General features: G+C 64.4%; 9 protein-coding genes across 9 annotated transcripts in view; 3 read left to right on the top strand and 6 right to left on the bottom strand.

Annotated features, from left to right (window-relative positions):
* F751_2023 (Pre-mRNA-processing factor 6) overlaps positions 1 to 2,365 on the bottom strand; it is a gene marked incomplete at both ends in the record, with an annotated part of 4,781 nt that extends 2,416 nt beyond the window's left edge. Inside the window, 5 exons of the mRNA XM_011401591.1 lie at positions 11 to 353; positions 668 to 819; positions 1,065 to 1,767; positions 1,951 to 2,052; positions 2,279 to 2,365. Coding sequence (XP_011399893.1) covers positions 11 to 353; positions 668 to 819; positions 1,065 to 1,767; positions 1,951 to 2,052; positions 2,279 to 2,365 — 1,387 coding nt within the window. The remainder of the gene's footprint in view (positions 1 to 10; positions 354 to 667; positions 820 to 1,064; positions 1,768 to 1,950; positions 2,053 to 2,278) is intronic.
* A 365-nt stretch (positions 2,366 to 2,730) lies between these two features.
* F751_2022 (Protein-tyrosine sulfotransferase) lies at positions 2,731 to 9,997 on the top strand (the record flags this gene model as incomplete). Its single annotated transcript, XM_011401590.1, has 13 exons — positions 2,731 to 3,075; positions 3,226 to 3,447; positions 3,637 to 3,753; positions 3,938 to 4,241; positions 4,380 to 4,600; positions 4,881 to 5,174; positions 5,607 to 5,813; positions 6,095 to 6,388; positions 8,413 to 8,806; positions 9,056 to 9,197; positions 9,359 to 9,452; positions 9,608 to 9,658; positions 9,851 to 9,997. The coding sequence occupies 13 exons, from the start codon at positions 2,731 to 2,733 to the stop codon at positions 9,995 to 9,997; spliced, it is 2,832 nt and encodes a 943-aa protein (XP_011399892.1).
* A 764-nt stretch (positions 9,998 to 10,761) lies between these two features.
* On the bottom strand, positions 10,762 to 12,285 carry F751_2021 (V-type proton ATPase subunit E; the record flags this gene model as incomplete). The annotated part of the gene is made up of 7 exons (XM_011401589.1): positions 10,762 to 10,894; positions 11,019 to 11,218; positions 11,376 to 11,465; positions 11,606 to 11,674; positions 11,813 to 11,908; positions 12,057 to 12,146; positions 12,271 to 12,285. The coding sequence occupies 7 exons, from the start codon at positions 12,283 to 12,285 to the stop codon at positions 10,762 to 10,764; spliced, it is 693 nt and encodes a 230-aa protein (XP_011399891.1).
* A 269-nt stretch (positions 12,286 to 12,554) lies between these two features.
* Positions 12,555 to 14,468, bottom strand: F751_2020 (ER membrane protein complex subunit 2; the record flags this gene model as incomplete). Its single annotated transcript, XM_011401588.1, has 7 exons — positions 12,555 to 12,814; positions 13,007 to 13,154; positions 13,305 to 13,424; positions 13,646 to 13,747; positions 13,914 to 14,038; positions 14,141 to 14,234; positions 14,394 to 14,468. The coding sequence occupies 7 exons, from the start codon at positions 14,466 to 14,468 to the stop codon at positions 12,555 to 12,557; spliced, it is 924 nt and encodes a 307-aa protein (XP_011399890.1).
* Positions 14,469 to 16,005: 1,537 nt separating this feature from the next.
* Positions 16,006 to 18,796, top strand: F751_2019 (Protease Do-like 9; the record flags this gene model as incomplete). The annotated part of the gene is made up of 7 exons (XM_011401587.1): positions 16,006 to 16,431; positions 16,766 to 16,820; positions 17,015 to 17,092; positions 17,261 to 17,379; positions 17,648 to 17,762; positions 17,923 to 17,996; positions 18,266 to 18,796. The coding sequence occupies 7 exons, from the start codon at positions 16,006 to 16,008 to the stop codon at positions 18,794 to 18,796; spliced, it is 1,398 nt and encodes a 465-aa protein (XP_011399889.1).
* F751_2018 (hypothetical protein) lies at positions 18,693 to 19,049 on the bottom strand (the record flags this gene model as incomplete). Its single annotated transcript, XM_011401586.1, has 1 exon — positions 18,693 to 19,049. One exon carries the CDS (start codon positions 19,047 to 19,049, stop codon positions 18,693 to 18,695), a length of 357 nt encoding a protein of 118 aa, XP_011399888.1.
* A 168-nt stretch (positions 19,050 to 19,217) lies between these two features.
* On the bottom strand, positions 19,218 to 20,228 carry F751_2017 (hypothetical protein; the record flags this gene model as incomplete). The annotated part of the gene is made up of 3 exons (XM_011401585.1): positions 19,218 to 19,383; positions 19,523 to 20,029; positions 20,218 to 20,228. 3 exons carry the CDS (start codon positions 20,226 to 20,228, stop codon positions 19,218 to 19,220), a joined length of 684 nt encoding a protein of 227 aa, XP_011399887.1.
* A 1,097-nt stretch (positions 20,229 to 21,325) lies between these two features.
* On the top strand, positions 21,326 to 23,114 carry F751_2016 (putative rRNA-processing protein EBP2-like protein; the record flags this gene model as incomplete). Its single annotated transcript, XM_011401584.1, has 5 exons — positions 21,326 to 21,385; positions 21,576 to 22,067; positions 22,368 to 22,503; positions 22,611 to 22,666; positions 23,079 to 23,114. The coding sequence occupies 5 exons, from the start codon at positions 21,326 to 21,328 to the stop codon at positions 23,112 to 23,114; spliced, it is 780 nt and encodes a 259-aa protein (XP_011399886.1).
* A 36-nt stretch (positions 23,115 to 23,150) lies between these two features.
* The window catches only part of F751_2015 (Anthranilate synthase component I-1, chloroplastic), a gene marked incomplete at both ends in the record, with an annotated part of 4,070 nt that continues 1,798 nt past the window's right edge, over positions 23,151 to 25,422 (bottom strand). Inside the window, 5 exons of the mRNA XM_011401583.1 lie at positions 23,151 to 23,291; positions 23,608 to 23,727; positions 24,006 to 24,309; positions 24,495 to 24,617; positions 24,830 to 25,400. Coding sequence (XP_011399885.1) covers positions 23,151 to 23,291; positions 23,608 to 23,727; positions 24,006 to 24,309; positions 24,495 to 24,617; positions 24,830 to 25,400 — 1,259 coding nt within the window. The remainder of the gene's footprint in view (positions 23,292 to 23,607; positions 23,728 to 24,005; positions 24,310 to 24,494; positions 24,618 to 24,829; positions 25,401 to 25,422) is intronic.

Here is a 25,422-nt window from a genome sequence, read left to right as displayed (position 1 = left end):
TATAGCATACATAATACGAAGTTATCCGAGCCCGCGGCCTCCACGCCCTCGTCCACCCCCGCCGCCACGATGGCGCGGCAGGTGGCGGGCAGGGGCGGCGCGGTGCGCTCCGCGGCCTCCGCCTCGTGCAGCCACCACTCGCGGTCCAGCACCACGCCGTTGGCCTGCAGCGACTTCAGGCCGCGCGGGATGATCTTGGCGGGGGCCTCGGCCTGGCCCGCGCTCTCCTCCAGCTTGGCCGCCGTGATCCAGACCTCGGCCGAGGTGGGAATGGCCTGGCGCGCGCGGTTCAGCACCTTTTGCGCATTCTTGTAGCTCTCCAGTCGCGCCAGCGCCAACCAAAGCTCCACGTGCTGCGGGCAGCACTCCACCGCGCGCGACTGGGAGGCAGGGGGGTGGGAGGGTGGGGGGGAGGGAGAGGGTTATGAGAGCGCGGGGGCGGATGGGTGCGGGGTGCAGGGCAGATATTTGTTGTGGTGGGGGAGGGGGGCCCCCGATGGTAGCAACTACATGTCGGGTCTCAACGCCGCAACACATGCCGGGAAGCAGACTCGCTCCCCCTTGCGCCATGCCCCGAGGCGCATACACCCCTGCACTCCCTTCAACCTCACCCGCTCCCAGAACCCCTCTGATACGGACCCCCCCAAGACCCAGGCCACCAGCCCACCAGAAGAATCCGCGCGTCGTCTTCGTCAGAGATCTCGACCACGGCCTTCCAGAGGCGGACCGACTGCGGGATGCGCTCCAGGGCACGCAGCAGCACGCGCTTGCGTGCCTCGTCGCTGGTCTCAAGCTTGGCCGCCGCCATCCACAACGTGACTGCATGGTATTTGGGGGGGAGGGAGAGCGTGTGGGTGTTGGAGGAGGTTGCGCAGCTGCAGGTGGAGACACCCCAGGATGAGGGAGTAAGCCGCACTGCCTGAATCCCAGAGTGTATTCTTGGGCGCACGTCCTCTTTGCCTGGCCAACTCTCCTGTGGACATTGTGAGACTACGCCTCCCCCATCTCTGGGCTCTTTCGACCCCCTGCTCCTCCTCTGACGCCTCCGCAGTATCCAAACATACCTGCTTCAGGCAGCGCGGCGACGCCGCGCGCCAGGATGGCCTTCGCGTTCTCCGGCTCCTGCAGGCGCGCGGCCTCCAGCCAGACGTCGACGTACCCCGGCGCGAGCTCGCAGCCTTTCAGAGCCAGCTCGCGCGCGGCGGGGAGCTTGCCCGCCACCTCCTCCAGCCGCGCGGCGGCGACCCAGCCCGGCCCGTGGGCGGGGTTGGTCTTGATGACCGACTTGAGGAGCAGGCGCGCCTTCTTGATGTCCGAGATCTCCGCGTCCGACTTGAGCGTCACCGACTTGAGGTCGGTGAGGTAGCCACGCGGGTCAACCACCGTCTGCCCCGTGACCGAGTCCGACAGGCGGTCCAGTTTGAGCTGGACCACGGTGCTCCTCCCCGCGCCGATGGCGGTCAGGCTGGTGGCGGCGCCGGGGGTCTCCGTGCCGGGCCCCACGCCGCCGGGGTCCAGGCTGGTCAGCCCGGGGGCGTCGCCCGCGGTGGCCGCCGCGCGCGCCAGCAGCGAGTCGGGGACGGGGGTGAAGATCTCGGCGCGCCGCGCGCGCTTGACCGTCGTGTCCCCAATCTCGGGGATGGCCTCCCAGGCCGAGGCGTCCAGCTCCGCCAGCCCGCGCTTCAGGTCCGTGAACAGGTCGCCGATGCGTGGGTTGGCGGCGCGGAAGCGCTCCAGCTCCTCCTTCATCCGCGCGTCGCGGTGCTCCTGCGCATCAGAGGGGGAGGAAGGCGCGGGCTGACGGGCCTCGAGGAGGGTAACGGCGCGGGGGAGGCACCAGTGGGGTGGCACCGGGGGGCGAGCCCTGAATCAATCCCCTCCCCTCCCGTCCCTCCCCCTCGCCCTCACCCTGCGCCGCTCGTCCATGCGGTCCTCGACCTGGTCCCACACGGCATCGGCCTCCCGGTCCTCGTCGTCGTAGGCCCCCGTCCCGGCCAGCACGCCCCCATCGTTGCCCAGGAACTCATCAAACTTGGAGTCGTCGTCCCCGCCCTGCAGCCAGGAGCATGGATGCACTGTTGATTGAGCGTGAGGAAACCTCCGCAGCGCATGCATTCCGATGGAGTGTATGTAACACATGATGTTGACCACCTCGCTGCATGCCTGCACCTCCGCGCACAAACATGCATGCCTGTGAGGCCATGTCGGGGGCAGGCATGGACGGCCCGATATCTGAGCGGGTCGTGAAGCCCGCAGCTCCACGCCCCAGTCCCGGCACATAGTTGGCTGGTGCCCTGAGGGCATTGAAGTCGATCTTGGCCCCAGGGGCCTGGGGAGGCCGGGAAGAGGCAGGCCGTATGGACATCGTGCTCCCCGCCTAGACTCCCATCACAGCCGTAGCCCAGGCATCCAGCCCCCTTGGCGTGTGTTGATTGAACGAGTCGATAACAAATGGAAACAAGGAACTGAGGTGAGGATGGCTTTGGCTTTGGCTGTAGGCAGGTGTGATGGGTGCGCGCCCTGGAACCACGTGGGAGTTTTTCGAGTTCCCGGCTCGACAGGCGACAAACATATTGCACATGCACGACGCCGGGTCACCAGACTCCATTTTTGGGGGGTGTGAAAAAATTCGACGCTCAACTGTTTCAGCACATGATAGCGTCCTCAGTGGGTTGCACCGGCAACATGTTCACACCGCCAAGCCAATAACCAGCTCGATCTGCATCGATCATGCGACCTGTACTCCTCCTCGTGATGCTCACGGCGGCCCAGGCCGTGATCTGCCGTGCCTCCCTCGAAACGAACCCATCCGACGAGCAGTGTGCCGCCTGGATCGCAGCATACCGAGCCGATCATCCTGTGCTGGACAAGCAGGCCCTGAACGGCACTCGGCCCAGCCAGGTGTACTTCATGCACATCCCTCGCACCGGCGGCAAGACGTGTTTCTCCTGCTTCCTCAAGTCAGCTGTGCCACCCTCCCAGCGCTGCCTCAAGGCGTATGACGGGCCTCGCCTTGCCCTCAGCAGCCCCAGCTGCGGCCTCATCTCCAGCCACGATGACTACAGCCTGGTGGATGTGAGCGTGCTCGGCTGGTGTTTGGTCGGACATCGCATCCTGAGAGCCCCAGACCCTCCCACGCACAGTAGCCCACCCCTTCCATGCCTGAGACACAGCCATGCCCACCAGCCTTGTAACCCCCTCCCCTCCGCCCCCCCCCTGGCACAGAGTCTCCAGCCTGGGGTGGCGGTGGTCACTCAGCTCAGGGACCCCACCTCCCGCGTGATCAGCGCCTACGAATTTGCCGTGAGCGTGGCGGCAGAGAGCCTGGGGGCCGGGGGGGAGGGCCCGAGCCTCCAGGCGCCTGAGCACCTCAACTATGTGAACACGATGGAGGTCTGGCCCTGGTCCATCCTCATCCCCTGGTTCAGGCGCAACATGCAAGCCCGCGTGAGTGTCAGGGCGTCTTGGAATGAGGTGCTGCCTTGCTGTGGGCCCCTTGCTGAGAGTCGGGAAATTGTGCTGAATCTTCATGCTGCCCTGCTGGTATCAGAGTTGGGTACACCACTGGGAGTGTCTACAGGTACACAGGGCTGCCGCGCCATGCCACTGACCCCCTCCACATCCCCACTGCCCCAGCTGGAGGGGCTCAGGAAGGAGGCGACCAGAGATGGCACCACCACATGGCTGAAGTTCAAGACCAGGAAGGGGCAGGTGTACTGGTGGAACAGGTCCACCAACGCGACCTCCCTCACCGTGGGTAGCAGGCTGGGTGGGTTGCATGGGTGCACTGTTCCACATGGCCACTTGAGCTTCCCACTGTCAGACCCCCCCTTCCGCCGGGCCACTTGCTTGTAGATTTAAAAGAGAGCTGAGATGCATGCCCACACCACCTCCCTCTCCTCAGCTCAGGGCCTCCCTGTTCGCCCCCCCGCCACAGGCCCCCACCCCCATGGCGACGCTGGAGCCATACAGTAACCCATTAGTCATGCCGTTGGCGGAGTGGATAGAGCACCCCATCGCGCGGGAGCTGGTGCACGAGGGCGCTACCCTGCAGCTGCTGGGCATCAGCAACGTCTCGCGCTGGGGTGGCGAGGCCACCCGCCTCCGCCGCTGCTTCCACGCCCATGCGCCGGCGCGTGCTGAGCTGGCGGCGCTGGCGGCCCGCCGCCTGGACGGCCTGGCTGGGGCGGGCACCCTGGAGCAGCTGCATGCCTCCGTGGAGGCGCATGCGGACGCGCTGGGTGAGCGTCCGGAAGCTTGGGAGGGTTTCGCTCCGGCCGTCGCCTGGTGGAACTCGAGCGCCAGGGAGGGTGTTGACCGCGTCGGGCCGACATCCACACCTCACAACCCACCACGTTCATCCCCCCTTCACCACCCAGGCATCTCACTGGAGGGGCCCGCGTACCGCAACCCGGACGAGTGGACATGGTCTTTTGACCCTGTTGAGGGGGCCGACTTGGACGCCCGCCTGACCGTGCGGTTCCCGGCGCGGGCGGGGGTCTCAGCGCCCAGCGCCCCCAGCACCATGACGCTGAGGGAAGCGAGGCGGCACCTCATGTCCCTGCACGAAAGCCTCATCGCAGCACGGGAGGCCCAGGCGGTAGGGACGAACCTGGGATCACATGAGCGTGGTTGTGGTGGGCAGGAGGGCCTAGGTGGCATGTCGTTCCACTGCACTGGTCGTGCCTGTGCAGGCGTCGGTGTGCATGAGCAAGGGCTGCACCAATCGGCGCGCCACTCGGGTGCTGATCCTGGCGTTGGAGGGCGCTCCCACTGATTCCAGAAGCTCAAAACCGCTTTCCAAGGCCATCGCCAGTAGGCTGGCAGCCGGATGCGTTGTCTTTCAAACTGATCCTTCTCTCCCGCTCCTTAACCACCAGCTCCTCCAGCCGCGCCTGGCCTACATCCTGAAGGCGGAGGAGGAGTGGCTGGGGGTCGCGCCCGGCCGGACCCTGGCGGCCAGTCCCCTCGGGCAAGAAATCGCGGCGCTGGACGCCGTGCTGGCCAAGAAGCAGGAGGAGGTCGAGCGTCTGACGGCCAGGCTGGAGGCGCTCAGGGCGGCCGGGGTTATCGCGAGCCTGGCCGAGGCGCAGGGGCCCAGCGTGCAGGTTGTGCCGGACCGGCACTTCCTCTTGCCGGAGCCCCTTGGCCCTGCCTTTGTGCGATGTGCCAGGGTGAGCGTGGGGAGGGGTGCTTGATGCTGTACAGAGGTTATGGGGTGTGAGATGCAGGGGTCCGTGCCATGGTGTGCTGGAGTTGAGGCTTGTGTGCTTCGATAGGTTGAGAAACGGTGCGACACCAGGAGGGCTGGGCGGCGGCCGGCACATGATTGACACCTGCGCATTGTTGGAACGATGCGCCTCTCAGGAGCCATGGCCGTGCGCAGCGTGGCCTCCTCCTCAGCGTGGCCGCCTCCTCAGCGTGGCCTCCTCCTCTACATCCCACCCCCACCCAAGCACTACCACAATGCAGCGCCAGCGAGAGACGGCGAAAGGGCAGGGCGGAGGATCCCTCTCCCCACGCCAGCGACACGCCCAGCGGCGCAGGAGCGACGGCACGGGCTTCCCAGGTCTGTTCACGCCGGCCACCCAGGCATCTCACTGGAGGGGCCCGCGTACCGCAACCCGGACGAGTGGACATGGTCTTTTGACCCTGTTGAGGGGGCCGACTTGGACGCCCGACTGACCGTGCGGTTCCCGGCGCGGGCGGGGGTCTCAGCGCCCAGCGCCCCCAGCACCATGACGCTGAGGGAAGCGAGGCGGCACCTCATGTCCCTGCACGAAAGCCTCATCGCAGCACGGGAGGCCCAGGCGGTAGGGACGAACCTGGGATCACATGAGCGTGGTTGTGGTGGGCAGGAGGGCCTAGGTGGCATGTCGTTCCACTGCACTGGTCGTGCCTGTGCAGGCGTCGGTGTGCATGAGCAAGGGCTGCACCAATCGGCGCGCCACTCGGGTGCTGATCCTGGCGTTGGAGGGCGCTCCCACTGATTCCAGAAGCTCAAAACCGCTTTTCCAAGGCCATCGCCAGTAGGCTGGCAGCCGGATGCGTTGTCTTTCAAACTGATCCTTCTCTCCCGCTCCTTAACCACCAGCTCCTCCAGCCGCGCCTGGCCTACATCCTGAAGGCGGAGGAGGAGTGGCTGGGGGTCGCGCCCGGCCGGACCCTGGCGGCCAGTCCCCTCGGGCAAGAAATCGCGGCGCTGGACGCCGTGCTGGCCAAGAAGCAGGAGGAGGTCGAGCGTCTGACGGCCAGGCTGGAGGCGCTCAGGGCGGCCGGGGTCATCGCGAGCCTGGCCGAGGCGCAGGGGCCCAGCGTGCAGGTTGTGCCGGACCGGCACTTCCTCTTGCCGGAGCCCCTTGGCCCTGCCTTTGTGCGATGTGCCAGGGTGAGCGTGGGGAGGGGTGCTTGATGCTGTACAGAGGTTATGGGGTGTGGGATGCAGGGGTCCGTGCCATGGTGTGCTGGAGTTGAGGCTTGTGTGCTTCGATAGGTTGAGAAACGGTGCGACACCAGGAGGGCTGGGCGGCGGCCGGCACATGATTGACACCTGCGCATTGTTGGAACGATGCGCCTCTCAGGAGCCATGGCCGTGCGCAGCGTGGCCTCCTCCTCAGCGTGGCCTCCTCCTCAGCGTGGCCGCCTCCTCAGCGTGGCCTCCTCCTCTACATCCCACCCCCACCCAAGCACTACCACAATGCAGCGCCAGCGAGAGACGGCGAAAGGGCAGGGCGGAGGATCCCTCTCCCCACGCCAGCGACACGCCCAGCGGCGCAGGAGCGACGGCACGGGCTTCCCAGGTCTGTTCACGCCGGCGGGGCACGAATCTTTTGCCTTGGGCGGCGCTGCCCGCAAGCGCCTGGACCCGGCGCTGCTGGAGCGCATCGCAACCCTGAACCCAGGAGACCAGCTGCTTTGGAGCGTGGCACGGGACCGGCTGCTTGCCCGTGGCGCCGGGCAGAGGCTGCCTGATGAGGTGGCACAGGAGGCTTTGCTGGAGACGGGGCCGGTGCGCAGCAGGAGGCAGCTTGCGAGTGACCCGGGGGCTGGCAGGGGCGCTGCTGAGCATCACCATGATGAACTTTAGATTGAGTTTGGGTGATGGCCGTGAAGGTGCGGGACCTGCGCTGGCAACATCTATTACGTGTTCGATACTCGAAAACGCAAAAACAAAAAGAGACGACAGCCGCCCGAAGTGGGGCTCGAACCCACGACCACAAGGTTAAGAGCCTTGCGCTCTACCGACTGAGCTATCCGGGCAGGGAGATTCCCCGGTGGCAGCTGCTACCTTGATGCCATGCGAATAAGCAGACCATATGATAGCCAGGGTGTCACTGCCAGATTGCTCCTGGAGCATAGAGACACCCAGTCGGAACACCCCGCAGCTTTATGATATCATTCTTATTGGGGGTGAAATAAGAGTATGGCAATAGTTTTGTTTGGTCTGCCAGGTGTAAGGAGCACGACCTGCAGATTGTAGGCAACCTACAACCAAGGGATAATCCTGTGCCCAAATTCCAAGCTTGCATGGCACGAACTCTCACACATGCAGCTTTGTCCAGACCCACCCAAGGCCGTGCAGATGATGGGCCTCATGAGGTGGAGACTCATTTTGCAGTGCCTCAGCAGTATGGAGAATCTTGCCCTGGGTGGAGCTTGTCGCCATGGCAAGAGCCTCACACCGGGGATAACGGTCCATCAAGCCGCATGCCCACTGCTGGTGGGGAGTTACTGCAAGTTAACATATCGAAATCGTGCTGTGTGGGTCGCATCTGGAAGTTCAGGGGTTCCTGTATGATATAAGGTCCCCAGCCCGTGCAACGATCCTTCCAACCGCAGTGAGCATGGCCCTTGGCAGGTTTTGCAAATGAAAGTTGATCTAATGACCGAATGCCGAACATGGAAGAAATTTGGCCCTACCACGTGATGCTCACCTTCACCTTGCAAATGGACCCATGTGTTCCTACTTTGGGAATGAATACTGTCGATCAGGGAGTGGGGTACTGCCTCGCCTTGCGACACGGAGATAAACGGGGCGAGGGCGCCGTTCTACGGACGATGTCTCTCATCATGCCTCCTCAGTGAGTGCATCGGCGTCATCCGCCGCACTTTACCTCCACAGGGCCGTCGGCCGAGCTGTTCCCCCCTTGGCCCTCGTGCCACCCGAGTATGGACGGAACCGTGAGCCTGTCCACCTCCCTGCTGCCCCTCCCCCTGGCGAGGGGCTTCGATTTGGACCTGGAGGCTGAGGGCACCAGGGTGCTCCCAGGGCATGTCGCGGTGGGCCCCAGCGCTCAGGGACCCTCCGGGCAGTCCGACACCGCCCTCGAGCACTCGCGGCGGGGCGGGGCGGGGCAGGGCACGTACGCCCACAACCACACCCATCACGATGCCCGTCCCCGGGATCGGGAGCGCCAGCATGGCGGACAGGGCCCCAGAGACAGGCCCGGGTTCCCCCCTGCCTCGCAAGCCGGGTACGGCCAGCAGCAGGCCCCCCAGCGGGCCCCCGCCCCCTGGGGCTCTGGGGAGGACACCGGGCCCTCCGACTACGCCCCCATGCCTCCTCCGGGCTACATGCCGGCCTCCCGTCCGGGCGCCTACCCCATGTCCCTGCAGCAGCAGCAGCAGCAGGCCGCCTACGCCTCGCAGCAGTACCAGCAGGCGGCGGCGTACCAGCAGGCGGGGCAGCAGATGAAGCAGTACGAGATGCAGTACACGCCCGACTGGGTCAACCCCTATCAACAGTACCCCTACTCCTTCAGCGGGCAGTTTGCAGGGTACATGCCCTACCCCGTCATGCCACCTGGTGAGCTGGGCTTGCGGGGTGCGCGCGGCGGGGTGAGATCCTGACGCCGGCCCCTGCCTCCAGGCACGGGCGCGGGGCGCCAGGCACGGGCGCGGGGCGCCAGGCATGCGCCGCGGGGCGGCGCGGGGCGCCGCAGGGATGAGCAGGACTGTGCTGCCACGCCCCTCCAGCCGCCCCATGCCAGTGCGCCATCAGTACTGCCTCCGAGCGCGCCGTCAACCAGTCCCTCGAACCCCGCCGACTCCACAGGCAGCGACCCGGTGCAGGAGGGACCGCCGCCCGAGTCCATGGCCCCGCCGTCGGCGCAGGCGCCCCAGACGGGAGCGGCAGACCCGCCAAGCGCCGACGAGGCGGAGGAGGAGGAGGAGGCGCGTGCGGTGAAGAGGCCGCGGTGAGAAGCTTATTTGATTGGCTGGGGGAAGGGGGACTGGTGGTATAAGGGGTGGGGCCGTCCAGTGTCTCCAGGCAGGGGCGAGCCGCTCATTCAAGGCTGGCGCTGGCAGGGCTCCGTGCATGGCCCCCCAAATGCCGCCCTTTCTTCCCCCCGTGCAGCCTGATTTGGACGGACGCGCTGCACCGCCGCTTCCTCGAGGCCCTGGAGACCATCGGCGGGGTGGACAAGGCTCCCCCCAAGGCCATCATGAAGGTGAGGTGCTGCATGCTGCTCTGGGCGCTGCCTGCAGGGCTTGGAGGGCTGCGCGGGGGCATTTCTTGCGGCCCAGACCTGGCCGCTGTGGGTCTGTGCTGTGCCGTCGCCATCCTGGCACCCATCACCAACACTTTGCCCATCGGGCAACGCAGGAGATGGGCGTGACGGGGCTGACGCGGGAGAATGTGGCCAGCCATCTCCAGGTAGCTTTTGTCCCGGGGGGGGGGGGGATGAGGAAGCAGGGCGTCACCACTCGGCGGCGCTGCAGAAGACAAAGCTACGGAGGTGTTGAGGTGCATGCACTGGGCGGGGTCGCCGGGGCCAGCCCTGCCGAGCCCTGCCCTGCCCCATCCAACCCCCGACTGCATCGCTGCACCCTGCCCGCCCCTCCACAGAAGTACCGAATGCGCCTGAAACGCGGCGAGGAGGTGGAAGGCCAGGGCATGAACTCGCCCCTGCAGGGGTCCTGGTACGAGTGCGCACTGACCCCGCAAGCTCCCTCGGAGGCGGCCGACGCGGCGCAGGGGCCGGGAGAGCCCTGATAATAAGCCTGGTGGGTGTGAGGGTGGGGTTGTTGTCGCGATTGGGCCAGCTGTGGACATGGCTCTGGGATCCAGGTCGGGCCGGGAATGCTGCTGTGGGTTGAGGTGCTGCTGATGACTCCAGGACCAAGACTTGCCTCCCTCCTGTCAGCCATGAGATGTGGAAAGGGCCTGCTCGATGGGTGGGAAGTGACGGCCTCCATGACACTGCGTCCATCACCGCTTCCTCGCCCCCGATCGCTACCCCTTTCAGACCCAGCGTCGGCCGCCCTGCGGCATTCCCCACCACCCCCAGGGCTCCCATTGCTGCTGAAAGGCGGCTTGCCGGGCATGCGGCCTGGAGTGGCTGGCACCCCTCCCATGTCCTCCAGTTCCCCCCCAGGCCTGTACTTCCACCCAACCCCCTTGCTACTAGTACCATCATGGCCCTTGGTACCCCCTTCTGCACGAGCTCGGCTGGGATCTCAGGATGGAACGCCACTCCCACCCTCCTTTCTGGAATCGCACAGCCAGGCACTTTGAACCCCCTTCGCCCCGACACCTCTCTTGGCCGTACCCTTCAAATCAGAGATTCCCTGCCTCGATCGCCCAAGTGCCCCATGAACGCCGGGTGTTGTCTTGACGCCGTATACCTTTTCTAAATCACCCTCCATATGCCTGCGTTGCCCTTGTCCAACCTGCCAGAATTTTAAAAGATGGGGCGGTCTCGGCGGGACGCAAAGGATGCGCACAAGGCTGTACAGGGGGCTGCGGCCGGCGGGCCGTCAGTTGGCCTCGCCAAAGAGCACGGTCCGGATGCTGGGCAGGTTCTGGGAGTACACTATCTCCAACCGCTCGTCCAGGGTGTTGGAGCAGACGATGCTCGAGTCCGCGGTGGTCACCACGACACCCCCGGAGCTGCAGGGAGGGGAGGTGTGAGGCGGGGTGAAGCGGGCGGCGGGAGCAGGGCCCAGCACGGCTTGGGTGGCTGCACAGGCAGCAGGACGGCGCAGGAAACCGAGAAAATCCATCCCCCACTCACCAGCTGTCGCCCTCGTTGTCCTTGGTGCCGTCGGGCGGGGGGGCCAGGTAGTGCTTGGTATCGATGCTGACGTCCGGCTTGGGTACGCCAACCTTCTCCGCATACCTCTCCGCCGCGCTCTCCAGCACCTCCTTGACCAGCGACTCATCCACCTGCCGCACACGCACCAGCAGCTCCGGCTCGCGTAGCTTCTCGAAGCCCTGCAGGCGCGGTGCCGGTGAGGTTGTGCTGGCGAGGTGCGGCGTGAACGCAGGCCGCACCAGTTCTCCGCAGGGAGGGGGAGCCTCCGGCATCCATCGCACATGCGTCCCTGGAGCCCTTGGCTTCCGGCATGTCGGTACTGCACAAGGTACCCACCTGGATGAGGAGCTCTGTGAGCAGCGCCTTGTACTTGGCCTTGTCCTTTGCCAGCTTGGCGAGCCGGGAGTGCGCCTCGGTCAGCAAGGTCTGTTAGTGATGGGGAAAGGACGGAGGGAGTGAACCCTTGTCAATGACACCTTGTATCGGCCCATGCTGAGACACGGATGCGACAAGAGACATGCCAGGCGCCTGGGGCCGAGGGAGCGGGCTGTACTGCCCACCCATACCTGTACTGCATCCTCGCGAGCCTGGAGCACCTTCAACCGTGACTCATTCAGCTGCTTGCTGCGCTCCACCTGCGGTCCGGGGATGCATGAATGTATGAGGCACGTGCCTCAAGATGTCAACCATGTTCTCCAGGGCGACCAACCGTACTAGGGCAAACAATGCCCTTTTCATCTCGACTGCTCCCCTCCCTCCACCCCCAAGGGTACCTTCTTCTTGACCTCAATGGCGCCTTCCCTCCTCTCAAACTCGCTCTTGATGCGCTGCTTCTCCGCCTCCACGAACTGGAGCTTGCTGATGTTGAACTGTGCAGGGGTTGGGGAGGAGCTGGGGCGTTATTGGGGCTCAGGACAGAGTGTCAGGGGGTGGTCCTCCCCCTTGGCTTCCCCCCTACGCTTGCACAAATCGTGACCCTAAGCTGGGCCTGTTCTGAATCCAGGGGACGACACCCACCTCCTCCTCTGTGGCCACGGCAATCTCGCTGGCCTTCTCCTCCGCCTCCTGCCGGATGAAGCGGACCATTTGCTCGATCGTCTTCGTGACCTGGGGGAGTGGGCGGAGGGGAGCGCCAGGGAGCACATGAGAAGATTTGGAGTCCGACATAGAGTATTATCGCTGAGGGAGGTCGGAGAGGCTCGACGCACACACGCTGGCCCCGGAAACCCACCTCCGTGTCGTTCATGGCGACCCTTCCCTTGCTGGCGCAGTCACGATCCCCAACCCTCCTTCCCTGGGAGTGTTTTCAATTTATTATTATTCGTATACAGAAGATATTTGTCAGATTCGGTCTCATGGCAGCAGGTGCGCCATCGTGCTCAGGGCGCTTGCGTAACCCCTAACCGGATCTTTGACCCTCCACGCTCCCTGGGCACACCGGCCCCCCCCCTGCTCCTGGAAGCACCATACAACAAGGAATGAACAACATCAGGCCTCTGGTACGGGAACTGAGGTTCAGCGTTTGCTCGCATTCCTGTTGCCCTCCACAGCCTCTACCGCAAGGCCCTGGGCCTTGAGCATGCCTGCCAGCATGGCCTGCTCCGCCTCCGGCGCCTCGCGCTGGTACAGCTGAGTCAGCGCCCGCGCGGCGACCTGCCCCAGCTCTGCCTCCTCGCCCCCTTTTCCCGCTTTCCTGTCGGCGCCCAGCTGCGCAGCCACATACGTGAGCCCGTACAAGGCCCTCGCGCTGCGGCCGCCGCTCAGCTCCACCACGGCTGCGAGAGGGAGGAGGAGGGGGACATCGGGGTGATGCGGGAGTGCTCATTCCCCTGCACGTGTAGGGCGTGCCGGGGGAAACGCAACTTAAAGGGGCCATGCCCGGGGATGCACCCTGGCCAGTCCAAGCGGTCACCAACTGATACACGCAGAGGCCTCGCCCCCTGCAGACTCCCCCTTCCCCCACCCACCAGAGTAGTGGGTCCGGGCGGTGAGGAGGTTGGGAGTGCCGCCCAGCGTGCACAGCGTGTCTGCCAGCAGCAGGTGGGTCCCCAGCGCGATGGGCTGGTGCAGCAGCACCTCCTCCAGGCAGAACACCGCTTGCTGGTACAGCTGGGCCTGGGGAGGGGAAGAAAGGAAGCACAGGGGTTGAGACACATTAGGCGGAGCAGGTCAGGGGTCACACACGGGGCCATGCAGGGAGCTTTGTCGCCTGGGCAAAGGAGCGGCCACGTGAGACAGATGCTGCCACCGCCTCTCAGGCCGCACCTGGATGTAGAGCTCGGCGGCCTCCTCCCATGCCCCCCAGTCCAGCTGGTTGGAGGCGAGGTAGGTGTGCAGCGCCGCGAGTGCGGCAGGGATGTTGCCCTGGCCCTTGTGCATGGCGACCTGGAGATGGAAGCATGGGTTATTTTTGGGTGGTCAGAGGGTTGCTTAGAACTTGGAAAAACAGTAGGCGGGGATGGGGCAGCGTGGCCTCTGGTGGTGTCCATGCTTCACCCAGGGCCACCCAGGGATGCGATGGAGCAGACAAGGGCGATGCACTGCGCAACATGTCCCTTCTACATGGATCTCGTTGTGATCGGGTTGCTGGTCCCACCCATACCCACCGAGCGCTTGAGGATGAGCGCGTTCTGGGGGTCCAGCTCCAGCTCCTTGGCGTAGAGCTGCGTGGCCTCGGAGGTGCGCCCGGCGCTCTCGCCCAGCATACCCTGTCAGCGAAATTGGGGAAAAGGTAGGAATAGCGTTGTGGGTGGCAGGCAAATGGAACCAGCAGGGAGACCTGCTTGAGACCACACCATCCACAGCAGGAGAAGGAGGCAGGGAAACAAAATGTGCTCCTCAACAGGAAATTCCAGACGCTCCCTCCGTACGCACCGCCAGCCGGCTGCCGCGAGCACCCTTGGGGAATCGGGCCAACACGTTCTGGGAGATGCTGAGTGCCAGCGGCTCATTGTGCGAGTCCATTGCCGCTTGTGCCGTCTGCTCGTGGATGAGCCACACTGCATAGAGGGAGTCGGTAGGAGGGTTAGCAGCCCATGACAACGCTGCAGCTGGGGCACATATAGGATCCAACCTCGCCCACCTGACACGCCCCCACTCACGCTCAGTCTGATTCAGCTTCCTGGCGTACTTTCGGAGGATGGTGCTTCCATAGCGTGCCACTGCTTCGGAGTCGTGACTTCTCAGCTCTCTGGCCTGTTGTTAGGGCCAGAGGGAGGCAATATCAGTGGACGCAGCACGGCCCGAGGGGGTGCTTCAAGCCGAGGGGTGCCTCCACGCCCCACTCGGGGCTCCACTCCCTCTTCATAGCCATGCACACCACGACCTCAATGCAACCGAATGGTGAATAGTCACCTGGCGGAGGTATTGGAGCATGTCCAATAGCGATACGGACTCCACAGAGTCCAGGGAGGCGGAAGCCCCAGCCATCGCGCCTCTCCCAACACGGGGAGGTCGGCGACCCAGTCAGAGTCAACTCAGGAAAAGATCAGAGTTTGGGCTCTTGGTACTATTCTAAGTATGCTTCCCCTGCGGTGCTGATCTGGTGATCAACACTTCAGACCTGGCATATGGTCGTGGATCTCGCCGGCCCCTTGGATGCCTTTGAGAGAGGATGGGCAGGAGTGCATGGACCATCTTGGATTTAGAAAACCCCGGGCATCGGGAGTCAATCATACTGAACTCAGATTGAAGGATGATAGACCTACATAATGCACTGAACGCATGCAAGTGGAGACTACGCGCATTTTCAAGTATACGTCCTGACTTGTCGCGACCCGAGCTGCACATGAGCTTGGGGTGGCCTCTATAAGGCAGATGGATCCTTCCACAGGACAACACGACAACGGTTCTCTTCTGAAGCTTTGTCGTCAGCAAGTTGCCCAACAAGGATGCATTTCCCCTGGTCTCAGCACCTTAGGACAGCTGTCACCAAAGAGCTATACTGCTCGCAGAATTAACCTGCCGTCGGTGCTGGCATAGACGTGCGCGCGGCTTTAACTGGTTTCTTGTGGATGAAAGTGACGGATGACATGCTTCTTGATGGCGTTCTCACAGTCATATACGGAATGTTCATGCATACATGAAGGAGAAACAACCAACTGCAGTTGTGGGCTCAATTGTAGACAGTACCCCGATACAGAAACTCAAAAGCGGTGACATTGTGCTCGATGAACACTTTGTTATCAAGTGTGTTCTCCAATCAAGCCTCAAGAGCGCATTTAGTGAGTATGTAGATGGGCTCGACGCGCATGCTATGCATGCTGCGCTCCCCATCGCCAGGTCGAGCACCGACACCTCTTTGGAACGCCTGAGCATTCTCGGGAGCCGCATGATTGCCCTGCATATACCATTTGAATGCTAGTTTGCACTGATCCATCCAAACGGGCCTGCTGACGGCAGTACGACCTTGCAAGTTGTGGGGCCTGCCTTCGCAGAGTGCCGAAGGGCTGCATTCCGTCCTATATCTCGCACAAGGACCTGAAAAGCCACTTGATCATGGCTCCAAGGAGCAAGAATCAGGCGAGTAAGCTGCCAGAGGATTCCATACAAAAGGTACGGCCTCGTCGCAGACGACTTTGGTGGGGTGCCCCGGTCACATGCTCGCCGGAAATACCACTCATGCAGCCTTGCACAGTCGCCCGCACTGGATCCAGACACATCTAACGGCCCTTCTTCACAGGTATCGACGAGGTCGCAGGCTCCCCAGAAGCGGCGCACCCCCGCAGGCCTCTCCGGCCCGGCCACCGGCAGCCAGGCCCGGGAGCAGGTGGACACCGCTCCCGGCTCGCCCACGCAGGGGGGCCGCAAGCGGCGCAAGGAGCGGCTGGCCGCCTCAGCCCCCGGCTCCACCTCCGCCGCCGCGCTGAGCGAGCTGGACTGTGGCGGCGGCGGCGAGGGCGCGCCCCCCGCCCTGCAGGCCTACGCCGCGGAGGACGACGGCGGCGCCTCGCCGCGCGAGGCGGAGATGGAGGCCGTGGTCAAGGTCTTTGCCGTGCACAGCGAGCCCAACTTCTCGCTTCCCTGGCAACGCAAGCGCCAATTCTCCTCCTCCGGATCGGGGTTTGTGGTGGCAGGGCGCCGCATCCTGACCAATGCCCACTGCGTGGACCACCACACCCAGGTCAAGGTCAAGCGGCGCGGGTCGGACGCCAAGTATGTGGCCTCCGTGCTGGCGGTGGGCCAGGAGTGCGACATCGCCATGCTCACCGTGGCGGACGAGGACTTCTGGGCGGGGCTGGAGGCGGTGCGCTTCGGCGCACTGCCCCGCCTCCAGGACTCCATCACCGTGATCGGGTACCCCATTGGCGGCGACACCATGTCCGTCACCTCGGGTGTGGTCAGCAGGATAGAGGTCACCTCCTACGTCCATGGGGCGGCTGAGTTGCTGGGCGTGCAGGCAGGCTGAGAGGATGGAGGGTGGGGGGGTCAGGAACTGTGGGTGGGGGTGGTAAAGGATTGTGGGGAGGGGGCGGGGGTAGGATTGTGGGGAGGGGTTAGGAATGTGGGAAGGGATGAGAATAGGGGAAGTGATTGGAATAGGGGAAGTGGTTGGAATAGGGGAAAGGGGGGGTCAGGGACTTTAAGGGTGCGGGATGCATGCTGCTATGGGGAAAGGGCGTGCTTTTTGCATATCTTCTGCTGCAGGGAGCGGCGTGCAAACTATCAGTTTTCAAAGCCTCGTTTTGAGCAAGTCATCACAGACCCATCCATGCTCCATGCCGCAGGTGGATGCGGCGATCAACAGCGGGAACAGCGGTGGCCCCGCCTTCAGCGATAGAGGTGGGATGTCAGGGGAAAAGGAGGCCATGTTGGAGGATTCAGGCAGGATAAAGCTGTTGTCATGGGACAACGGCGGCCGACACACAGAGGGATGCTTCCCAATGCCTGTGAGCCCCTGGTGTGCCTCTGGGCCGCGCCCAGCAGTTCGCCTCCCTCAGACCATCAATTCTACCATCCCCCACCTGCACCTGCAGGGGAGTGCGTCGGCATAGCCTTCCAGTCCCTCAAACATGAGGACGCGGAGAACATCTCGTACATCATCCCCACGCCGGGTGTGGACTCTTGGGAGGGGGGGCCTGGCCATGCTTGATGTCCAAGGGTGCCAGCTGAGAGCTCCCCTGCAGTTGACCTGTCGTTATGGAGGGTTTGATGTCTTGGTAGCGTCAGCCTGCACGTCAAGCTGCCGAGGATGGCCTGCACATTCCCTCCCGCCTGCCCAGTCATCGAGCACTTCATCAACGACTACGAGCGGAATCAGGCCTACACAGGCTTCCCCTCCCTGGGGGTGGAGTGGCAGAAGATGGAGAGCCCGGTGCTACGCAAGGCGCTCGGCATGCAGGTCTGGCCGTGGGGGGGGCAGGGAGGAGATACCCAGGGTTTGTGGGAGGGTTTGATGACGCAGCGGTGGGGGAAGAGACAGCAAATGGGGCCAGGTGCGGTCTCACAAGTGGTGTGGTATGTATTGGGCTCGCTGGCCCCCCACCCCCCCACCCCCCCCCCACCTACATCTCGTCTGGTCGAGGTCTGTCCGGAGAGCCCCAGCGCTCACGATGCGCCTGCTGACAGCAGCAATTCGCCTCACCCCCCAACCCTCACCACGCCTGCAGCCCTCGCAACGCGGCGTCATGGTGCGCCGGATAGAGCCCACGTCCCCCGTCAGCAAGGTGGTTTGTCAGGGGGACGTCCTCCTGGCCTTTGACGGCATCGAGATCGGCACAGACGGTGGGCGGCTGCGGTGTCCTTTTCATGCTAGGGGATGCTGCCTGAGTCTGGGGGGTAACGGACAGTGTGCGGGGCCGTGCCTGCGACTCCCTCCGGTGGTCACGACGCCGGCGCGGGCTACTGATGCCAGCCCTGGTGACACCCTCCCCCCTCTCGGCAGGCACGGTCCCCTTCCGCAGCGGCGAGCGCATCGGCTTCAGCTACCTCATCAGCCAAAAGTACACAGGCGATATGGTGAGCGGCCGTGTTCTGGAGGGGTTTTGCCAGCGGGGAGGACCCTTTAACTGCTGGCTCAGCCTATCTTTGGGAACCGGACACCGTCCCTTTGCAGGGCACGGTCTGCCTCCCGCAGTGCATGCGGCCTCCCTGACCGCATGGGTCTTTATATCCTCGGGATGAGGAGTAGCCTGGCTCTCCGCCACCTTTACCTCCCTCCAGAAACAAGCTTCACGAAGACACTCTGACCCTTCACACCCCACCCTTTTCTCACTTTCCACCCCCAGGCCACGCTGCGCGTGCTGCACGAGGGCGCCGCGCGCCAGGTCACCGTCCCCCTCACCACCCCCTTCAAGCTCATCCCCGTGCACATCCACAACCGCCCGCCCTCCTACTTCATCCTGGGGGGCCTGGTGTTCACCCCCGTCACCGTGCCCCTGCTCCGCTCCGAGTACGGTAAGGAGTTTGACTACGACGCGCCCGTGAAGCTGCTGGACAAGATGATGCACGCCATGGCCGACGCGCCCGGGCAGCAGATCGTGGTGCTGGCCCAGGTGCTGGCGGCCGACGTGAATGTGGGTTACGAAGACATCGTCAACACCCAGGTGCACGCGGTGAACGGCCAGCGCGTCACCTGCCTGGCCGAGCTGGTGGCCGCCGCGGAGGGCGGCGCGGGCGAGTACATCCGCCTGGACCTGGAGTACAACCAGGTTGTCATTCTGGGGAAGGAGGAAGCCGCGGCCGCCATGCCTGCCATCCTGGAGCAGCACTGCATCGCCGCCGACCGGTCCGAGGATCTGCGCCCAGCGGCGCGGTGACTGGAGCGGCGGGGGGTGGGCGGGGTCCGAGCGGTCGCGGGAGGAGGGCATGCTCTGGAGCGAGGACCGGCCGGTGCGGCCGGACATGTGACCTGGGATGCCTCGCAGCGTCCCAGGGGACTACTCGGCTTGGACCAGGAATTTGACCGAGGGAGGGCGCTGACATCTCCCGACCCCTCCATGACCCACCACCTGGAGAGCGAGACGCCCTCCACCCTTCCGCTTGCTCGTCCTCCCCCCCCTGAACCACCATTCATGTGCTGCAGCACCCCTGTGCACTGCCCTGCTTTACTCATCATCACTGCTGCTGCTGTACTTGTCATGTCACACAGGGTATGTTTTCAGTATCAGGCACCAATGCATGCCAGCATGGTAGGTGACCGCCATCATCACAGACCACAGAGGTCTCCAGCCACCACAATCAGAGGCGCTTGGGGATCTGGATGGCGCCCCCCGAGGCCCCCAGCAGCGCCCGGAACTGGGCCATCTTGGCGTCCTCGGCGGCCTGCGCGGCCACGAGTCGGTGCTGCAGCGCCTCGTGCTTCAACACGGCATTCTGCGCGCGCTTTCCCTGAGACGCCGCGAGCCTGCGCGGTTTCGTGCGAGGGGACCGGACCGGGTGGCCAAGGGCTCGTGTGCTCTGCAAGATTGCGTCCGTCGTGCTTGATTGTTACCCAGAACGAGGCCTGGGAACCTCAGCGATACAGTCCGCTGTCACTCCCAAACCTCGCGCTCAAGTCCCCGTCCAAGCCCCTGGCAGAACCTGCACCGACTCGCCTGGCCTTGGCGGCCTGGAAGGAGTCGCCGCCGCCCAGCACATCTCCCCCGCCCGGCAGCCGGAGGTGCTCGGGGGAGTCCTCCCGCGCCCGCTTCTCCTCCCGTCGGGCCACCCGCGCCTCCACCCGCGCCTCCCGGCCCTCTGCCCTGGGGTGCACCGCGTCGATCCACTCCCGCTCGGCCGCGGCGCTGCGCCGCGCCGCCTCGCGCCGGTCCCCCGCTGCCGCCTCGCGCGCCGAGGCCTCCAGGTTCATGTCGTCGGCGATGGCCGCCGTCAGGCCCACCGACGTGCGATCGGCCGCCGCCGTCCCGGCGCCGGAGAAACCCCAGGTGTAGCCCGTCCGCTGCGTCGCGGCAGCGGCGATGCCGGTGTAGAACTTGGAGGGCAGGGCGCCGGAGTTCCACTCTCGCACAAAGTCCCTGAAGAAGGCATGGGCCGTCTCCGAGTCCAAGTCACTGTGGCGAGATGAGAGAGAGTGGAGGGATAGGGTGCAGATATGGCAGGTGCCGAGGATGCTGACGCCTCCAGATTCACTACCCTATTCTTGGAGGCTGGGGAATCTGATTCATTGCCGTCCTGCGCCACTGCCTGCTCTCAAGCTCATCGACCTGGCGTGCCCCCTGCCACCCAATCAAGCACCTACCTGAAGAACATTTGCTTTGAGTCTCGTAGCCATGTGGAGAGCTCTGCGAGGAGGGCAGAGCCGTGCAGGGGTAGCTAAAACTCCAAGCCGAAGATTGGCTCCAAGATCAAAACATTACCTCATGCACAACATCCAGTTGCTGATGACCTCCGAAAAACTGGAGCAAAACAATACATATGGGAGAGTGCAGGGGACCCCCTTTCACACCTGCATTTCTCTGGAAGTAATCGTCCTCGCTGAGCAGGGGGAAGCTGCCGGTGTAGGGTTTCACCGGCCTGGACGTGCTGGGGTCTGAGACATGCCGGGAGGACGTCGCTGCACCAGAGGCACCCTTGCCACCGTCTTGCTCAAGACCTGGGACTCATGGACAGCGGCTCCATCAGAATGCATGTACTGGCAGGTCACGATACCTCGACATGCATGCCACTACAAGATGACAAGATACGCATAACAACACCGCTGACTCACGCTTCTTAAGGAAGGCTTTGGCCTCCTTTAACAACCGTTCCTCAGAAGTGTCCCTACTCTTGTGCTTGTGCTGTGGGTGGATAGTTGATGAACTGCCGTATTGGCCATTTTGTCAGGACTGGAATGTGCCACAGCCTATAATGTGACTGTCAAGCACTTCCCACTCCTCCGCTTACCTTGCTATGTTTTTTGTGCTTCTTGTGGTCCTTCTTGTCTGCATGGTGAGAGGTGTGAAGATTTGGGGCCGATCACCACCACAAAGGAGATCCTGGATCACACTTGTTCCGGCATGTACCTGCAGCTCTACTCGGAGATGGTGACCGTGACCGATCCTCGCGGCTGTTTTTGCCCATCGCTGTGACAAGTCGACGATACTGTGGGGTTTTGAGGAGTGTTGACGTTGAGACACTACGAAAAGGACCTGGCAGGTGCTCCGATGGGAGTTCGATCGGACCTACTGGTCGCGCCTCAACCCGCAGCGGCGCAGGGCGCCAAGAGCACGGCGATGCCTCGGTGCACGAGGAAGATGAGGATGCATGCGCGGTGTACGCATGGTAAACCAGCTTCCATACTTAAAGATTGGTGTTAAGTAGTATCCCAAGCGCATTGGCGTCCTGGGCCACCCTCGACACTCACCGCCATGTATCGTGACGGGGAGGAGACCTCCTCCAGCTCAGAGTCGGACTACAGCGACACGGAGGTGAGCTCGCATCGACGTGTTGCAACTGTTATTCGCACATCCTGGCAGTACCCTTGGCCCTGGTGACGAGCGGGCCGCTGCGGTGCTCGCCCGGTGTGCACTGTCTTGCAGAATGGGCGTGGCGCCTCCCGAATTGGACCCTCTCAGTGCCAGCGGCCTGCCCATCCCGGTGCCGACCCCCACTGCACAGGTCGGGCCAGCGGAGGCTGCCGAGGCCACGGGGCGGGAGGTTATTTACAATGCAGATGTGCTGCACGAGAAGCTGGAGGACTTTGGGTGGAGCGAGCAGGAGCGGTGGGAGGAGACGCTGGTGATCACGGGCGAGGCCCCCACCACCATCGCCAACGTGGAGGACGACCTCGAGCGGGAGCTGGCCTTCTACAACCAGGCCGCGGCGGCCACGCAGGCCGCCATCGCGCGCATGGAGGCGGCGGGCCAGGCCTGGGCCCGGCCGCCGGACTACCTGGCGGAGATGGTCAAGTCGGACGAGCACATGGCCAAGATCAAGGAGCAGATGCTGCACCAGTCCAAGCTGGTGACCGAAATGGAGCAGCGGAAGAAGGACCGCGAGTCCAAGCGCTTTGCCAAGCAGGTGCAGGCGGAGAAGAAGAAGGAGCGGGCGCAGGAGAAGAAGGCCTCCATCTCAGACGTGTCCAAGCTGCGCAAGCAGCGCAAGCAGTCGGTGCGTGGGCATGTTCTGTTTGGGGGATGGTGTCCTTTCTGCATGTCTTGTGGGGAGAAGGGGATGGTTTAGGGTTGGCGGCGGGGGAACAGAGGACACACGAGGAGAAGGGGGCAGCCGGCGGGGCTGGAGCTGGTATGGTGACGGGGGTGCTGGTGGATGCTAGCAGGAGCGTTGGGCCTGCTAGGGGCGCAGCCAACATCAATCAACCCCGCTGCCAGCGGTTGAACTTGGACCAGCTCCCCACAGCCCGCTGGCTGTGCGCACACTTGACCCGGTCATATCCATCACACGCTGCAGGGCTTCGAGGGTGAGCTGGACGTAGATGCTGCCCTGGACGACATGAGCCAGCGCAGGGCGTCGGCCAAGAACCCCGGGGAGCGGTTCAAGCCACGCGACATCACCAAGAAGCGGGCGCGCAAGGACTCCAAGTTTGGTGAGCAGGGGGGTGGAGAGAAGGCCCAGGTTCTGCTCTGGATTGAGTCGGTCAATGACGATCTGATATTCTCGTACCACTCCTATCCCAAACCACCTCTCCCACAGGATTTGGAGGCAAGAAGAGGCTGCTGAAGCAGAACGACGCCGTCTCTTCTGCCGACGTGGACGGCTACCGCCCCTCACGCCGCCCCGACAGCCCCGGCGGGCGGCGGGGCGGGCGCGGCGGCGGGCGCGGCGGCGGGCGCGGCGGCGGCAGGGGCGAGGGTGGCGTGGGGAGGAGCCGAGTGTCGGCTAAGAAGGGCGGTGCCGGCCCCAGCCAGAACAGGCCCGGGAAAGCGCGGCGCGCAGCCATGAAGCGCTGATGCACCGCTGCTGCGTTCATGACAGGTGCCCCTTCCCCCGTCCCGTTCGCGACATGTAAAGACTACGACGCTGGCAGTGGGGGTTGTGATGTGGGCGGACAGAACCGTGTGCACAGACTGTGGGTTTCAATGGGCAAGCCAGCTCGATGCCAGAATGAGACACTCCCCGCCACCAGGAGCCTGTACTGTGCGGGCAATCCTTGGCGTGCAGGGCGTCCAGGCGGCTGCCGAGCAGAAGCACGGGTGACAAAAGTCCTCCCGGTGAACGCTCCCCTGCCGCGCCTCATCCCTCCTGCTCTCGGCCCGCCTGCCCGACAAAGGCCTGCTCCGCGAGGTCGATGGCCCGCCCCAGCCCCGCCGCCTTGTTCACGGTCTCCTCCCACTCCTTCTCCGGGTCAGAGTCTGCCACAAAACCAGCCCCGGACTGCAGCAATGGGGCCATGAGTAGGGCAGGGGGGGCCTTAATGGGCTGGAGCATGGTGCAGCCGGGTCGCACCGCAGCGACATGGACTCACCGCCCCCGCCCCGGCCCTGCACCCCCCGCCCCCTGCCCCTCCTCCCATGCAGCTTCCCTCCCAGAAACACACCCTGCAGTCTCCCTCCCAGATACACACCTTGCATCCTCCCTCCCAGATACACACCCTCACCTGCATGTGCACCGTCCACTCCCGGCGCGGCGGCGCCCCGGCGCTGTCGCGCCCATACTGGTACAGCGAGGTCTGGCTGGAGGTGGGGATGACCATGGTTCGCAGGGCGAGCGCCATGTCCAGCCCGCCGGCGAAGGAGACGTGGCCCAGGCCGCCGCCGTAGGGCCCGCGCCGCGTCACCTCCAGCTCATCTATGATCTGCATGGCCCGCACCTGCTTTTATAGCTTTGGGGGGGGGGGGGGGCGCAGATGTAATATCAAACTGAAACGGGGAGCCGCTGAAGGGCCTCTGGAGGTGGACGTCCGGGCAGTCCTGGGCGCTGACCTCGTGCTCGGCAGTCCCTTCACTATCCTTCTTTACCCCTCGCACCCCCCCCTCACACACCATTTCCCTCCTTCCGCACCCTGGTCTCCACTCTCCATGCCTCCAAAAGGAAACCCACTCTCCCTCATCACCCCACCTCCCCCTAGTAAGCAACAAGCTAACCGACCTTGGGGGCGCCGGAGATGGTGCCCACGGGCAGGGCGGCACGCAGCGCGTCCCAGGCGTTCAGCCCCGGGCGCAGGCGCCCCGTCACCGTGGAGGAGATGTGCATGACGTGGGAGTAGCGCTCCACCTCCATCAGCGCCTCGACCTTCACGCTGCCGTGCCGGGCCACGCGACCAACGTCGTTCCTTCCCAGGTCCACCAGCATGATGTGCTCCGCCAGCTCCTTCTCGTCGGCCAGCAGGTCTGCCTCCAGCGCCTCGTCAGCCTCCTGGGTGGCGCCGCGCGGGCGTGTGCCCGCCAGCGGGCTGGCGACCGAGGGGGGGGCCGTGTCCGACGTGAGTGGGAGGGAGTCCTCGATCGTGGGGGCCGACCTCCAGGCATGCATCGGCTTTGCCATCGCAGGGAAAGCACCGTGCCAGGAGGACAATCACACATGGATGGACAAGACCCAACAACACGACAACCACCAGCGAACCCCTGCTGAACGCACCGGTTGGTGACAGTGCCGTCCAGGCCCACCCGGCACAGGATCTCCGGGGAGGAGGCCACCAGAATGCAGCCCCGCGCCTGGAGGTAGGTCATGTACGGCGAGGGGTTCACCACCCGCAGGCTCCTGTTGGGTTGGGGCAGTTGTGGTTTGGAGGGGGGGCTGCGGACAGGGTGGGCAGGGGGGATGGGGCAATCCGCGCCCGTGAGCATAGGGGTTTTGGTCCTGCTGACGCCAACAACACACCCCTGTGCCCTTCCAGCTTTACTTTACTGATTGCAAGCCCCGCGGGCATCCCTGCGACCACCCCAGCTGGCCGCACACCCTTCCCTTCCCACCCTCTCCCCCCTCCATCCACCCATCCAACCTTCCCCCCACTACCCCCTTGCCTGTAGATCTCAAAGGGGTCGGCAAAGGTGCGTCGCTCGAAGCGCTGGCTGCCCACCAGCTGGAACACGTCCCCCGCCTGGATGTGCTCCTTGGTGCGCTCCACCGCGGCCATGAACTGGGCCTTGGTCATGTTGGAGGTGGCGGCGGAGAGTGCAGGGCGCTGGCCCAGCGACATGTTCACGCGCGCGCCCAGCATCGCCGGCGCGTTCTCCGAGCGGATGGCGGCGGCGGTGGCGGCCAGCCGCTCGCGCCCTGCCAGGAAGGCGGCCTCGGGCGAGGCGTGCGCGCCCAAGTGCACCCAGGCGATGACGTAGGCCAGCTTGGTGGCGTGGTCGAACACGATGACGTCGTTGTACAGCGCCAGGTGCAGGTCGGGCAGGCCGCGGTCGTCTGGCGGCGCGGCGGAGAAGGGCAGCTTGGCCGGGTAGACGTAGCGCACCGTGTCGTAGCCGGCGTACCCCACCCATCCGCCCGTGAAGACGGGGGGCAGGCCCTCGGGGATGACGGGGGACCAAGGCGCTGACATGTCCTGCGCCACCTG

This window comes from Auxenochlorella protothecoides, assembly GCF_000733215.1.
Source record: "Auxenochlorella protothecoides strain 0710 unplaced genomic scaffold scaffold19, whole genome shotgun sequence".
Taxonomy (NCBI): domain Eukaryota; kingdom Viridiplantae; phylum Chlorophyta; class Trebouxiophyceae; order Chlorellales; family Chlorellaceae; genus Auxenochlorella; species Auxenochlorella protothecoides.
The sequence above is the reverse complement of the archived record's forward strand: the minus strand, read 5'-3'. Positions and strand labels throughout refer to the sequence as shown.